The following is a 14,596-nucleotide window of genomic DNA, read 5'->3' as shown; positions in this document are numbered from 1 at the left end:
GGAAGGGCCTCCCTGAAGATCACACAGCCGGGAGGAGCTTCCCAGCGGCTCAGATCTGCCCCGCCTTCCAGCGAGAACCTGGGGCTTCTTCTCCAGCCACCCAGAGCAGGCCCATTCCCCCCCCACAGGCTGAAGCTGGCCAAGATCACAGCAAGATCCCAAGGTCACAAGCTTGGGGAGAGAGTAGGGGGCACCTACCCAGATCTGTGCTGCCCACTCGGGTGCCCTGCCCTAGAGAGGTGGGAGGCGAGCTGGAAGAAGGGCGCGAGGAGAGGAGTTCCGTCGTGGCGCAGTGGTGAACGAATCCGACTGGGAACCATGAGGTTTTGGGTTCGATCCCTGCCCTTGCTCAGTGGGTTAAGGATCTGGGGTTGCTGTGAGCTGTGGTGTAGGTCGCAGACGAGGCTCAGATCCCGCACTGCTGTGGCTGTGGCGTAGGCCGGAGGCTACCACTCCGATTAGACCCCTAGCCTGGGAACCTCCATATGCCACAGGCATGATCCTAAGAAGACAAAAAACAAACAAACAAACAAAAGAAGGGTGCGAGGGGAGGGGAGAGGAGGGTGGAGGACGAGGGTCCCTGGGCACCAGTGTCAGAAAGCTACCCCCACCCCCAGCACCTGTGCAAGCAGAGCCAGACGCTCTGACCTTTGCCTCTGACCTTTGCCTTCTGGCCGGTGCCTGAACCACAACAGATAAGCAGCTGTGGGGGCAGGGTTTCAGGTGGGCACGTAAGAATGAGGGTCTCGAGGGCATCCCCAGGACTGCCCGCCTCCTGAGCCTTCAGACAGCAGCAGGGCAGGAACGCGGAGGTCAAGTTACTAAGCGGCAGCTGCCAGAGGGCGTCTCAGGGCACAGGACCACCCTCTGCTCTGGGGGCTGGAGGGTGGGGGAGCCCTGGACGGGTTCCAAGGTCCCCTGAAACAGAAGTAGAGCCGGGAGAAGGGCCCCAAAGACAAAGGTCAGCATCCAACAGGCGGGTAGGGAGGACATTCCAGCGTGACGGCGGCCGGACCGTGGTTGACGGCGGAAGGGTGGCCCAGAGGGAGAGTCGGGGTCTGGTGATGGACTGGCGACCTTAGGACCAGGTGTCCAGCAGGCGCGTGGGCAGAAGAAGTGCATCCGAGAGATGGGAGGGGCTTGAGGGGCTGGGGCTCCGCTGGGGCCCTGGGCACGTGGCCGGGGCACACCAGGAGACCCGCGTGGAACCCTGGGGACTCTTCAAGGGAAAGCAGAGGGCAGTGCACAGAGGAGTGGGAGTGCCAGCCTGGAAGCCACAGCCATGGGAGAACTTTCCAGAAAAAAGTCGCCGGATATTGAAAGGCCAGAAAAGATGAGGCCCCCAAGTATCCACGGAGTCTGGTGACCCTGAGGTCACTGGAGGCTGAGCAAGAGACGTGGGGGGGGGGTAGGGGTGGCAGGAGAGGAAGTGCAAGGGCCTTGGTCCTCAAGCAGCGGTTGAGATGCTGGCTTCGGGCATGAGGGGAGGTGGGCAGAGGAGGGCTCGCGAGGATGGGTCTGGGGGCAGGAGTCTGGGAAGGAGCGGGAGTGGAAGGAGCAGGGCGCCCCCCTTGCAGCACGACCTGCAGTGGAGGTGGTAGGGGGTCGGGCTCTGCGGGGTGCCGGATGAACGATGCTGGAGGGGGCTCAAGGGAGACGACGCGGGACACCTGGGCTTAAAGGGGCAGCCCAGGGGCCGCCCTCCCTGCCTGGCCTGGGCTCCCCACTCCAGTCCAGCCTGCTCTGGACGCGGTGGACGGGTCACCCAGGAGCCACGGTGCGGGGTTAAGTAGGGAATCAGTCCTTCCAGGATTCAGTGCAGCACCGGGGAAAGAAGCGGCGCGGGGCCCAGAGAAGGCGGAGGGAGCGAGACGAAGGCGCGCCGAGGCACAGCCCCCACCCTGCCCCCCTCACCTGTCCCCCCCACCTGTCCATCCAGGGCTCCAGTCCCCGCCGGGAGCTGCAGTGCGCCGTCCGGGGTCCCCCGGGGAGAGCTGCCGAGCGAGCTCTGGGTTGCGGGGCCGGGGGGCCGGCCGGGCGGGAAGGAGGCTGCGAGGCAGGAGCGGGCGCGGGGGCGCGGGCAGCGGCTCCGGGGCGCCGCTCCCCCCCACCCCGCCCCGCGCCCCGGGGCCGCCCCCGCCCCGCCCCCGCCCCCTCCGCGGCGGCCCAGCGTCGCCGCCGGAAAGTTTGCGCGCTGCTGGCGCGGGGCGCGGGCGCGGAGCTGGCGCCGACCCTGATCCGGCAGCGCCGCGGAGACGGGCGGCCGCCAGCCCCCGGCCGAGCGCGCGGAGGACGGCGGGGGGCGCTGAGCGACCGGAGCCGCGCGCGGCGAGCCCTTGGGCCGGACACCGAGGGCATGTTCCCGGCCGCGGGCCGAAGGCGGGAGCGCGGGACCGGCCGGCGCCGACTCTAAGAGTAAGCGGGCGGCCCCGAGGACCCGATTGTCGCCGTCCTCATTCCGATCCGACACCCGGTTCCCACCCCCAGGATGCGCCCTTCCGGCTCGGACCGTCACCCTGGCCCCGCACGTTCGGGAGGGATATGGGTCTGGCCGCTTCCCCGTCCTCTGCCCCTGGGCACGGGGTCGGGGTGCCCGGGGCCGCCGGGCGCTCGGTCCTGCTGCCCCTGTCCGCTCCCTTCTCCTCCATCTAGCACCCCGTTCCCCTACCCCAGCGCATACACAGAACCGCAGAGGCACCCCCAGGGGCGCCGCGGGGTAGGGGTCGCACTGGGCAGCCCGCTCCCTCCTGCTCCCCAAAGCGCGCCAGCAGTGTCCTGGCGAGGTTTCCCCCAAGGGGCCGAGGGGCGTCAGCACCCAGCCTGGTCCGTTCTTCCGAGCGGCCCACACCTGTCACTCGGACCTGCAGAGAGGGCAGGTCACTGCCCCACCTGCTCCTGATTCTATGCTGCCTGCCCCCCGCCCCCTCCCCGGTCTGGGCCACAGGTCTCCTGCCCCCACCAGGAATCCACTGACTCCTTGAGATCTGGGCGCCCGCATCCTCCCAGGTCCTGGCCCCGGGCTCTTTTTGGCTTTTCTGTGCTGGCGGATGAGGGTTGGTGGGGGAGCAGCACTCTGGCCCACATCCAGGCCTGCCCTGCCCCAACGGAGTGGGGGAAGACACAGAAATGAAGGTTTGTCAACAGCCTGTGGCCCCTGCTCCCGCCCTGGGGCCATGACCTTCCACCACTTGCTCTGGTTTCACAAACACCCCTCCCCCATACCCATCAGAAGCTGCCAGGCCTCAACCCCACCCATCCAGTTCCTGGGAGGCGCTGGGCTGACCAGCGCCCACCTCTTCCAGCCACTGGGCCATCCACCCATCCTGGGGCCCCTCCCCCGGCTGCAGGTTGCAGAGTTCCAGAGCGTCCTCAGGGGACACAGAAAAGGGCTGGGCTCTCAGCACCCAGGAGTGGTGCGGCTCTGCCTAGCAGGGGGCAGAACGTGTGTGAGCCCAGCCAGTGGCAGCAGGGGTGGGGGTGGGGGTGGGCAGGAGGAGTGAATCCACAGGGGAGGGGGGCTGGGAAAGAAGGGAGGGGGTGGACTGGGGCTGGGGGAAAGCTGGCCCTCTGTCCCCTTGAGCCCCGGCCGCCCCTCTGGAGTCCCCCCAATCCTGGGCTGTCAGTGCTGGGCGGGTGCTGTCCGGGGCTGGAGAGGGAACCCAGCCTCCAGGTCGGTGCAGGGAGCCGGCTGGGTCCCTCCGGGTCCAAGCAGGGTCCCCCCAGGTCCGTGCAGGGAGCAGGCTTGTCCCTGGCCCGTAGTACCCACCCCCATGGCTGTTGTGCCAGGAGGGTACTAAGGTGGAAAGCGGTGGCTCTGAGGCCGTGGTCAGTGGGAAGCTTGGAGCAGCACCTGCTCCTCCGGGTCCCAGCCTTTCCATCACTCCACAAATATTTATCCCTGGGCTGGCTGCCGCCACCGCCGCCTGTGGGGTTGCAGTGTCCCCCTTGGTAGGGAGGGGGCCTGGACGTGATAATATGTCCTTCCCTTCGAGCGGCAAAGCCCTCCTGGCTTGGCGAAGGGGAGGCAGGGAAGTGGGGAAACAGGCTCTGAGAAGTTCAAGTATTTGCCCAGGACCAGAGCTGGGTCCCGTGATGTCACCCTCTTCTGTGGGGCCAGCCTCACAGCTGGGTGCCCGGGCAGAGCCCCCAGAGCCTCGGTCCTGCGCAGTGAAAGTCTCTCCACCCCCACGCTCTACCCGCCCCCATCCGGAGAAGTGGCTAGAATTCTCCTTGCCCAAACTCCCCTGAAAGGCATGGGGCCCTTGCCCACTTCTGCCTCTTCTCGTGTTTCTGTCAGAGATTTGGGAGGAGGGGGGGGTCACCCTCCCCCTCTGGCGTTGGGGGCAGGTGCTGATGTCCTGACCCCTAGGGGCCCGGGGGCAAGGGGGCCTTGAGCCGGCTACCAGCCTGTGCCCTGTAGGCGCTGAGGCTTCCCAGGACACCTGCCAGATCAGAGGTGGGGTAAGGGCCGTGGAGACCCACCCCCCTCCGCCCTGGCTGCCACGGGAGAGAGGCGGTGAGGGCCCCAGGGCAGCCCCCTCCCCTCCCCCGGCCCTGCCCTCTGTGGCCCCCAGCCGAAGGGATCCCCAGCTGGAGGGCAGACTGCCCTGGCTGTGACCCGCCCGCACTGCGCACGGGGTTCCCCTGGCAGCCCTAGGAGGTGGACAAGGTGAACCCCTACTTTGCAGGCGGGAAAGCCGAGGCCCAGCCAGGCTTGCCCTGGCCTCCACGCCTCAGCTGGGCTCTGAGGGTGACATTTTCCTTGGAGCTCTTCACTGGGCTGTCCCTGAGGCTTCACCCTCCCCTCAGGGCCTCTGGGCAGGGGACAGCTTATCGGGCAGTGTCCTTCCTCCCCATATCCCCCGTCTGCCTCTCCACTGTCCCCACCATCCCAGCTGGCCCTTGTCACTCTCTGCCCCCCCCCCCGCGCGCCCCTGGAGCCTCTAGCCATCGCCGCTGCCCCATCCCCCTGAGCCTGCCCCCACCTCGCCTCCTCCAGCAACTGGGCTCGCTGCTCCATGGCCCGGGTGGGCAGGGCAGACCGGGCCCCTCAGGCTGTCCTTTGTCCCCCAACTTCCTAAGGGCTGCTTCCCCTTAGGGTCTGCGTCTGGCCCTGGCAGCCAGCAGGGTAATTCAGAGGAATGCGCTGCAGCTGCCCGCCTGCTGTGGTCCAGGGGACCCAGGAAGCCTGGCCTGAGCCTTGAGAGGGGACAGGGGAACACCCAGACCCCCCAGTCCTGGGCAAAGGGGCAGGCATGTAACAGGAACCACCCTAAGCCTATGCTTGGCACCCCTGGTCCCTGGCAAGGTTGGGAGCTGGCCTGGGCCACCCTGAGAAGCATGCCCCTGGGGACCAAGTTCTGGATGGCACCCTGCCCCCGCCTGCCAAGCTGACTTTCCCAGGGCTAAGAATAGGGGAGGGAGGAGGTGGGAGGCAGGAGACGGCTCCCCCCGGCAGCTTTGGGACCAGGTCGCCTCGCTAGCACAGAGGGGAGGGCCGCAGGCCATCTGAGTAGGGGAGATGGCTCAGCCCCCAGGACCCTGGCCGGGACCCCCAACCTGCCATCAGTCGGCTGACTCCTTCTGGTGTCCCCTCCCTCCGAGCGCGCGCTTTGTCAGTAGGATTCAGAGGCTCAGCGGGGTGATTTGCGGGGAGCAGGTCACCCCGCTGTCACAAGGTGGACCCGTGGGCCTCTTCGCTCCTGGGGGTCCCTGCCAAACTCTACCGCCCTGATACTCGGCAGCCCGAGGCGTGTGTGCGCCACGAGGACCTCTCTGCCCAGCACTCAACCCCAGCCAGATGTGGGGGGCAGCTGCCCGGAGGCATGCCCCCCGCCCGGCTGCGCCACCCCCACCTCCTCCTGCTGCTGCTGCTGGCCTGCCAGGTGAGCTCTGCCGCCACCCCCTCCGGCCTGCCTGTGCCCCCACCGCACCCCCGTGCTGACCCGGTCTATCCGCCCAGCCACAGGCCCCCGCCGCGCAGGCGATGGACTTCCTCTTCCAGAAGTGGAAGCTCTACGGCGACCAGTGTCTCCGCAACCTGAGCCTGCTGCCCCCGCCCACCGGTGAGCCCTGCCTGCCCTGGGCGCCCCCCACCCACCCCCCATTCACAGGTGAGGAACCAGAGCCACAGAGAGGCTAGTGACCAGCCCGGGGACGCAGGCCAGGATGTTCCAAAAACGGTAGACCTGCCCCAGCGCCGCAGTGCTTCGTGATGCTCCCCTTCGTGCGCGTGGATCGGGCCCCGCGGGGCGCCGGCTCCAGCAGGGTGGGCAGAGGGCACGGGGCCTGGCGAGGGGGACAGGGGGCCCTTCTCCAGCGAGGCTCAGACCCATGGAGTGCAGTGTTCCCCGCAAGCTCTGAAGATCCCGCTGGGGCAGGGGGAGCGGCCCGGAAGCAGAGCCGTTGTCTGGGCGAGGGAGGGGGGCTGAGGCTGGGCCCAGGAGGGAGCCAACAGTATTGGGGTTCAGCCTCCAGAGACACAAGTGCTGCTAGAAGGGCCCTTGGAAGAGGGGAGGCCTGGGGGAGACCCCATAGGGGCGTCCGAGGTGGCTGGGCGGAGCTGGAGCGCAGGACCAGGCAGGACAGGGGTGTCCGGGGAAGATGAGATGGGCAGCCGTGCCGGGAGGCAGGGGGCGAGCGGGCGGCGGGAGGCCGTGCTGGCCGGGCCTGCTGAGGAGCAGCCCCCCCCCCCACCCCGTGCAGAGCTGGTCTGTAATAGAACCTTCGACAAGTACTCCTGCTGGCCCGACACCCCTCCCAACACCACGGCCAACATCTCCTGCCCCTGGTACCTGCCCTGGTACCACAAAGGTAGCCACGGCGGGGTGTGGGGGTCAGACAGACGGGGGCGCCCAGCCCGGGAGCAGGGTGCTGACCGGAGCCTGCTCCCCGCCCCGTCCCGCCCAGTGCAGCACCGGCTCGTCTTCAAACGGTGTGGGCCCGATGGGCAGTGGGTGCGTGGGCCGCGGGGGCAGCCGTGGCGCAACGCCTCCCAGTGCCAGGTGGACGACGAGGAGCTTGGGGTCCAGGTCAGCCCACGGCGGGTGCGGCGGGGCCGGCAGGGAGGGGCGCGGTGGGCCTCCCCCGGCCTGACTGGCCCCCGCGTTTGCAGAGGGAGGTGGCTGAGATGTACAGCAGCTTCCAGGCGATGTACACGGCCGGCTACTCCCTGTCCCTCGCAGCCCTGCTCCTGGCCCTGGCCATCCTGCTGGGCCTCAGGTACGCCCTGTGCCCTGCGCGCCCAGGGGGGCCCTGGCGGGCAGACACTGACGCCCTGTCCCCGCAGCAAGCTGCACTGCACCCGAAACTACATCCACGCGAACCTGCTTGCGTCCTTCGTGCTCAGGGCCAGCTCCGTGCTGGCCCTCGACGCGCTCCTCAAGACCCGCTACAGCCAGCGGCTTGGGGACGACCTCAGCGTGAGCATCTGGCTGAGTGACGAGGTGAGCCACCCGGCTCCAGCCCCTCGGCCCCACACCCCGGTGGCAGGTGGCTCGGAGGCTCGCGCTCACGCTGCCCCCATGGCCAGGCGGTGGCCGGCTGCCGGGTGGCCGCGGTGTTCATGCAGTACGGCGTCGTGGCCAACTACTGCTGGCTGCTGGTGGAGGGCGTGTACCTGCACAGCCTGCTGCGCCAGGCCACCATCCCCGAGAGGAGCTGCTTCCCCCTCTACTTGGCCATCGGCTGGGGTGAGTGGGCTGGTGGTGGGCGGGGGGCGGGCGGGCCCCGGGCCCCGGGCCCACGGCTGTTCTCCCCCGCAGGTGCCCCCATGCTATTCGTCATCCCCTGGGCAGTGGTCAAGTGTCTGTTTGAGAACATCCAGTGAGTATGAGCCAACGGGGCAGGGGGGCTGTGGGGCGTGGCCTTGCAGCTCTGCACGAGAGGGCTGGGGTCCCTGGCCCGTCGCCCTTGGGGGCGGTCCCTCGTGACCTTCTCTCTTCATTTCCTGAGGCACCCATTGGACACCAAGGAATGGGGCGGGGGGAGCTGGGGGGCTGCTGGGACACGAGCCGGCCGTCCCCGCAGGTGCTGGACCAGCAATGACAACATGGGCTTCTGGTGGATCCTGCGCTTCCCCGTCTTCCTGGCCATCCTGGTGAGGGGACCAGCCACGCGCTGGCAGCGCAGGGAGGGCTCAGAGGCTGCTGCAGTTGGCCGCCCAGCCCCTTCCTTCCTCGCTGGCCTGCAGCAGCCTGAGGAGACAGACAGCACCCTGCCTGAGTGGAGAGGGAGGGAGGCCTGGCACTCCGCCAGGACACTGGCCGGCACCCATCCCTGGCTGGGCACCCGCAGCCCCAGGGCCCCGGGAGCCAGGGCGGGGCTGGCGGCAGACCCACCTCGCAGAGGGACAGGCTGGGGCCGGGCTCTTCTGTGTCCCCACGTGCAGATCAACTTCTCCATCTTCATCCGCGTCCTCCACGTGCTGGTGGCCAAGCTGCGAGCCCATCAGATGCGCTGCACTGACTACAAATTCCGGTGGGTGCTGGGGGTGGGCAGGCAGCCTGCAGACCCGGACACCGCGGGGGCAGAGGCAGGGCAGAGGCGGGGCAGGCGCGGGTGAGGGCGGAGCGCCTGGGGGGGGGCGGGGCCGGGCGCCTCAGGCTCCGCTCCCCGCAGGCTGGCCAGGTCCACGCTGACGCTCATCCCGCTGCTGGGGGTCCACGAGGTGGTGTTTGCCTTCGTGACGGACGAGCACGCCCAGGGCGCCCTGCGCTCCGCCAAGCTCTTCTTTGACCTCTTCCTCAGCTCCTTCCAGGTGCCTGGCCCGCCCGCCCCGCCCCCGCCCCCGCCCCCGCCCCCTGGACTGGGACGGCCCTGACCACCCCCCCCACCCCCCACCCCCCGCCCTCTCTCCAGGGCCTGCTGGTGGCGGTTCTCTACTGTTTCCTCAACAAGGAGGTAGGTCGGGGCTGGGACCCGCGCTGGGGTCAGGGGAACCCGCGCTGGGGTCAGGGCAGGGGGTGGTGTAGATGCCTCCGTCCGTCCGCCCTCCTCCCCGCAGGGGCGCAAGCCCTTTGCATCCGCCTGCACCTACTGGGCTCAGCTGCCAAGGCGCTAGGCGTCAGGCCTGCTGAGATGGGTCGGCCTGAGCCTGTCCTCAGGGAGTGCACCTGAGAGTGAGGGGGTCCTCAGACCCCAGCGTTCCATCACGACAGAGCCCGCCTGGCTCCACACCCAGGGCGCCACATGGCCCTTCATGGCCGGGAGGTTGGGGGTGCTGGAGGGTGACCTGCCCGCCCACCCCAGGTGCAGGCAGAGCTGCTGCGGCGCTGGCACCGCTGGCGCGAGGGCAAAGCGTTGCAGAAGGCGCACCGCGTTGGCAGCCACTCGGCCCGGCCCCCCAGCGGTCCCCCCAGCGAGAAGCTGCTGCTCTCGACGGGTGGCAGCAGCAATGGCACCAGCCAGGAGCCCTCTGCAGAGACCCACTTGGCCAGCGGCCTCCCTGGAGTGGCCGAGAACCCCTTCTGAAGCCGCTGCAACTCCAGCCGGGGCTGGACTCTGGTGCCCAAAGAGCATGTTGCCAAACAATCCCAAACTGGTGCCCAACAGAGGCTGGAGGCATGGGAGCCAGACAGTGCCCCACTACCCATGTGTCCCTGGTGTGGTGGTCTGAGAGCACCTGCTCTGTGCCCAGCGGTGGGGACAGGAAGCTGTCCCGTGAACGCGCGCCTGAGTTAGGGGAAACTTGAGTCGGACAATAAAGAGCTCTGTGCACACGCGGGGCGGAGAGCTGGGCGGAGGGCTGGGGCCCTGGACGGGCCGCACCGTGGGCTCCGTCTGGGGCCTCTCCGTCCAGGCCGCCCCATTGTACAGGCGTGTTGGAGCTGGAAGCCCTGAGCATGTGAAGGTACGCGTGACGGCCAGAGGCGGCCACCAGCCCACGCCTACCCCACCAGAGAAGGTTCTGGCCTCCCTCCAGCCCGGTTCAGGTGGGCTCGCCCCCGCCCCGGGCCAGAGTGGACCGTCTCCACTTAGTCTCCAAGCGCCCGAGGGTCACTGTCCGCCAGCAGAGGGGCAGGAGGACGATGGATGGCCAGAGAGGCCACCGACATCACAGCCCCACCAACCCCACGCGAACAACCCCGGCTCCTTGCTAGACAACCCAGAGCTGGGGTCCTCTACTGGCCTTTGCTTCACCCCAGCACGGGCCATGTGGCCGCCCAAAGCGGAAAGAGAGGGGCCCCAGACGACAACCCTCCGACTGTGGTTTCCCAAGACCTCTGCTCAGCTCGATGCGGTCACCGCACAGGTCCCTGCAGCCCTGGCTGCACCAGGGGCTGTGGAAGGGCAGCCGTCTGCCATGTGGGTGGGCACCCTGCTTGGCAGGCAGTGAGGGCTGATGCACACCAGGGAGGCCCCGGGTGCTGGACGCAGGACGCGTCCACGCTGCTCCTGGGGTGCAGTGTGTCTGATGCAGAGGGAGAGGCAGGCGCAGGAGTGGGGTGTGACGCTGTGCTCACCGCACTAGGGCATCCCCCGACCCCCCAAGATGCCTGGGAGGGGCAGTGTGGAGGGGCAGGAGAGGGGGTGCTTCAAAGGAGGGAGGGGCCCCTGGAGCCAAAAGCACACACCGACCAAGCCAGCCCAGTGTCCCTGTTCCGAGGAGCCGGTGGGTGCCCCTGGGGGAGGGGGTGTCCACAGTCCCCGCCTGGACACGTGGGCTGGAGCCGCTCAGGCGGAGCTGGGCTAATTGGAGCAAATGAAAGGACAGGAGGCCTCTCGGGAAAGGTAAATAGAATTACTCGCCTGCCCAGCAGCGGGGCCCTCCTGAGGGGCCCTGGCCACGCACTGCAGATACCCGGACAGGTGGCGAGGGAAGCAGGAGGGAGGTGACTCAGGATGGCCTGGGCTCCCCTGTGGCTCAGGAGGGTGTGAGGTTACTACCGGTGGGGGCTGCAGGGCAGGCCGGCAGTGAAGCTGGTGGCACCAGAGGCCGCGAACTGAGGCTTCAAGCCCCCAGGCCCCTCAGGCCCTGCCGCTTCTCTGAGCCCTGCCCACAGCGGCACCCCTGCCAGCCCTGCGTGCCCAGAAGCCTTGTGGGCACGAGCTAGCACAGGGAGAGCACCAGTTCTCCTTCACGCCAGCTGAGCTCAGAGGTGGTGGCTGCTGGGGCCGATCGTCGCGGGGCCTCCTGACAGCCCCCCCCCACCCTGACTCCCTCTGCCCTTGTCCTCCTGCACCCTGTGCCTGTCCCCAGGGAACTGGAGCTGGCCGGTGCAGCCAGGGGTGGTGGTGGGTGGCGGCCCGGCAGGGCTGGACTCACCCAGCCAATCTGCACAGGCTCTGAGCAGGCAGCGCTGCAGGTGGGGTGGAAGGGGTACGGGTGGGGGAAGCCGCTTTCTAACACAGGGCCCAGCACCCACCTCCACTGCCCTCCCCACCTCCACCCTGGTCCTGGTCGCAAGCCCTTCCCCAAAAGAATGCGTGGGAGCCGCTGTGTGTGTGTGTGTGTGTGTGTGTGTGTGTGTGCGCGCGCGCATGCACACGCATGCTACACAAGTGAGCCTGGGGACCAAGAAAGAGGAAAACATGGACTACAGCAAACAGGGGTCAAAACTAGGAGGGCGGGGCATCCCCCGGATGGCAGCTGTGTGCCAGGCAGGGCGGGTCACCGGTGGGAGGGAGTCTGGAGCAGGGCAGTTCACGGAGAGACACCCTAAGGGCATCCAAGTGACTGGACGCCCCGCGGGGAGCTCAGGGCCCGGCGCACAGACACCCGCGCAGGTAAGAGAGCAGGACGACGACGAACCCAGGAAAACAAGACGTTGGGCAGAGAAGGAAAAGTGACCCCAAGTCACCCCGCGGCTCAGCTCCAGATACGCAGTCATCAGAGTAAATCCCCAGCTCGGCGGAACCAGACATGAGCGAGAGGCGCCCGCGGGGGGCAGGGCTGGGAGGAAGGGGGTGAGAGCAGCGTCAGGACCCAACAGGACAGGCGTTCCCGCAGAGGCGCAGCGGAAACGCATCCGACGGGGAACCATAAGGTTGCGGGTTCCATCCCTGGCCTCGCTCCGTGGGTCAGGGATCCGGCGCTGCCATGAGCTGTGGTGCAGGTCGCAGATGTGGCTCGGATCTGGCATGGCTGTGGCCGTGGTGGAGGCCGGCGGCTGCAGCCCCGATTCGACCCCCAGCCTGGGAACCTCCATATGCCACAGGTGCGGCCCTAAAAAGCAAAAAACAACAAAACCCCAAAACTAACAGTTCAGAAATAGAATTAGCAGAAAAGCCCAAAGTGGTAAGGCCGAGGGCTGCAACCGGCCGAACGCCGAGCTGCCCGGGCCGCCCCCTGGACACGCTGGCGGCCCTCAGCTCCGGGTCCTGTCCCGCCCTGGCTCTGCGCCCTCTCCTGCTTCCTGCCCCTCTCAGACGGCAGGGCCACCCCCGGGGAGTGTGGGTCCGCCTCCAGCCTCCTCCATCAACCTGAAAAGGTCGTCGACACTCCGATTACTTCCACTCTGTGGTTCTGACCCCCTGGTCTCCCAGATGCAAGGCCTGGACTCTGCTTCCCACGGTGCGTGTCCCCGAGCTCCTTCCCTGTCCCCGCGTGCAGCTTCTTCCTCCCCTGAGTCACCGAGGCAGCGCTCCTAACAGGTCTCCCCACTTCCACCCTGAACCCTGCCGCCGATTCTCATCACAGCAGCCGGAGCAACCCCTTTCCAGCCAAAGTCTCCTCCAGTGAACCCCACTGAGCCGCCACACCTCACCTCAGTTTACAGAACACAGGGGACAGAGGAACCTGTGGACACAGGAGGCAGCCAGCCGAAACCAGCATCTGGGGACTCCACCCCCAAGCATCCAAGGGGGTCCTCAGCCACAAGCGGAGGGGAACCTGGGAGGAGGCGCTGGGAGCAAGAACGGGGTGAGGCTCACGGCAGGCAGACGTGACCGATGGGCTAGAAGCCACGTGGAAAGTGCTCTTTTAGACACAAGGTGCGAGGGACTGAGCATTAGACCACATCGGGGAGCTGTTCACGCTCACCACACACGCACATGCTCAGAGCTCATGCTCAGGATTCACTAAATTCAAACTTTGATAAAGAGAAAAGCCTACGGAGTTCCCACTCTGGCTCAACAGGTTAAGAACCCAACATAGAGAGTTCCCCTGTGGCTCAGGGGTAATGAGCCCAGCCAGCAGCCATGACGACGCAGGTTCAATCCCCAGACTCGCTCAGTGGGTTAAGGATCTGGCGTTGCCACAGGCTCTGGCATAGGCTGCAGATGTGACTCGGGTCTGGGGTGGCTGTGGCTGTGGTGGAGGTTTCACCTGCAGCTACAACTAGACCCCTAACCTGGGAACTTCCCTAGGCCCCAGGGGTGGCCTTAAAAAAATAAAAGTTTGCCATTCAAAGGTCAGTCTCCCACAGGAGCTCGCCACACATGTAGGATCAGAGAACCACAATCTGCCCCCCGCCCCCATGCTGTCGGCACTGAACGCAAGCAGACAATGGTGTGGACCTGCTACCAGGACGCTCCCCGCCTCCCCTCTGCCCTGGGGGCCGCCCCGCTCCGCGTCTCACCCCCAGACCCAGCACGGCCTGTGATCCACCCCCCCACCTCCGAGGTGTTCTCAGCAAAGACCCCAGGCCCGGGGCCTCCATCTAAGCTGGGCCAGGACAGCAGGAAGGAGCAGGCCTTGCAGGGCGTCCAGCCACCCAGGGATGCGGTACAGGCGCAGGAGGACCAGCCTAGGGGGTGAGGCCCGGGGTATGGCTGCGGGGAGACCAGACGCTGGGGCCTAGTGTGGCCTCAGGCCCACCTTCCACCCCACAGGAGGGCTTGGCGCAAAGTTGATTTTTAACTGACATAGCAAGACAGCAGACACTCCCCACGTGCTGCCAGGGGGCCTAGCTCCGCTTCCGACGAGGTCTTAGAGCCACCACAGCCCACCCGTCCCTTTACAGGCGAAACTGAGTTGGGGGAGCTCTGAGAAATGCCCCAGGGCAAGGCCGTGCCTGCAACCACCAGAATGCGGACGCCCAGGCCCCCTGAAGCCTTGGGGCTGAGCGATCTGTCAAGCGCATCCTCAAGGCCACAGCGGGCCACAGGCCCGAGCAGGAAACGGCCACCCACAGGGCAGGTACGAACCCCCAACTGGAGACTCAGCAATGGGTCTGAGGGGGTGGGGCTCCCTCTCACAGGCTCTCTGCTGGAAGCCACCATCCGGTCCTACCTGCTCCAGGACACACAGGGTGGAGGGCCTGTGCACCCAGGTGCCCACTCAGCCTCTGGCCACGGGTTCCTGTGCCCCGGCCAGGCCATACCCACCCCCTTCCGGCCACAGACAGCGGGGGGCTGCTCGGGTGACCCGAGCCAGCAGGCACTCAAACCCTTGGCAGGATGCCCCACAGGTCCCTGGGGAGCAAATGGGCCTGCGTGGTTACAGGAACTTGGCTCAGGGCCTGGCACCAGCCAGCGCCCACTGGCAGTGAGCCGTGGCCGCTGTTTATTACATGACCCACCCTTCCTGCACCCCCCCGTCCCTGGGGAACCGTCCCAGAAGACACTTCCCACAGCCGCAGGGAGGGCCACTGGAGCCCCAGAACCCTCTACGGGAAAGGGCGTTCCCCAAATCAATCCCGTCTGTCGTGTCTGC

General features: G+C 67.3%; 2 protein-coding genes across 16 annotated transcripts in view; one reads left to right on the top strand and one right to left on the bottom strand.

Moving 5' to 3' along the window:
• LOC110255939 overlaps positions 1–1,373 on the bottom strand; it is a 35,822-nt gene extending 34,449 nt beyond the window's left edge. For all 8 annotated transcript variants that reach the window (XR_002336923.1, XR_002336924.1, XR_002336925.1 and 5 more), the window contains exon 1: positions 662–1,373. The gene's annotated coding sequence lies outside the window, so the exon portion shown is untranslated. The remainder of the gene's footprint in view (positions 1–661) is intronic.
• On the top strand, positions 2,188–9,833 carry GCGR (glucagon receptor). 8 transcript variants are annotated; one of them, XM_021066445.1, is made up of 14 exons: positions 2,188–2,415; positions 5,745–5,885; positions 5,963–6,065; positions 6,706–6,813; positions 6,910–7,031; positions 7,115–7,221; positions 7,289–7,445; positions 7,532–7,691; positions 7,764–7,824; positions 8,029–8,098; positions 8,390–8,478; positions 8,620–8,758; positions 8,860–8,901; positions 9,250–9,833. In XM_021066445.1, exons 2-14 carry the CDS (start codon positions 5,826–5,828, stop codon positions 9,469–9,471), a joined length of 1,440 nt encoding a protein of 479 aa, XP_020922104.1. In that variant the 5' UTR covers positions 2,188–2,415; positions 5,745–5,825; the 3' UTR covers positions 9,472–9,833. The 8 variants fall into 8 exon arrangements, with proteins under 8 accessions (XP_020922104.1, XP_020922101.1, XP_020922100.1 ...); XM_021066442.1 differs by having other exon boundaries at positions 8,029–8,478; XM_021066447.1 differs by having other exon boundaries at positions 2,274–5,885; positions 5,963–6,268; positions 6,915–7,031.

The sequence above is a fragment of the Sus scrofa genome, chromosome 12, assembly GCF_000003025.6.
Source record: "Sus scrofa isolate TJ Tabasco breed Duroc chromosome 12, Sscrofa11.1, whole genome shotgun sequence".
Lineage (NCBI taxonomy): Eukaryota > Metazoa > Chordata > Mammalia > Artiodactyla > Suidae > Sus > Sus scrofa.
This window is presented reverse-complemented; position numbering and strand designations above follow the sequence as displayed.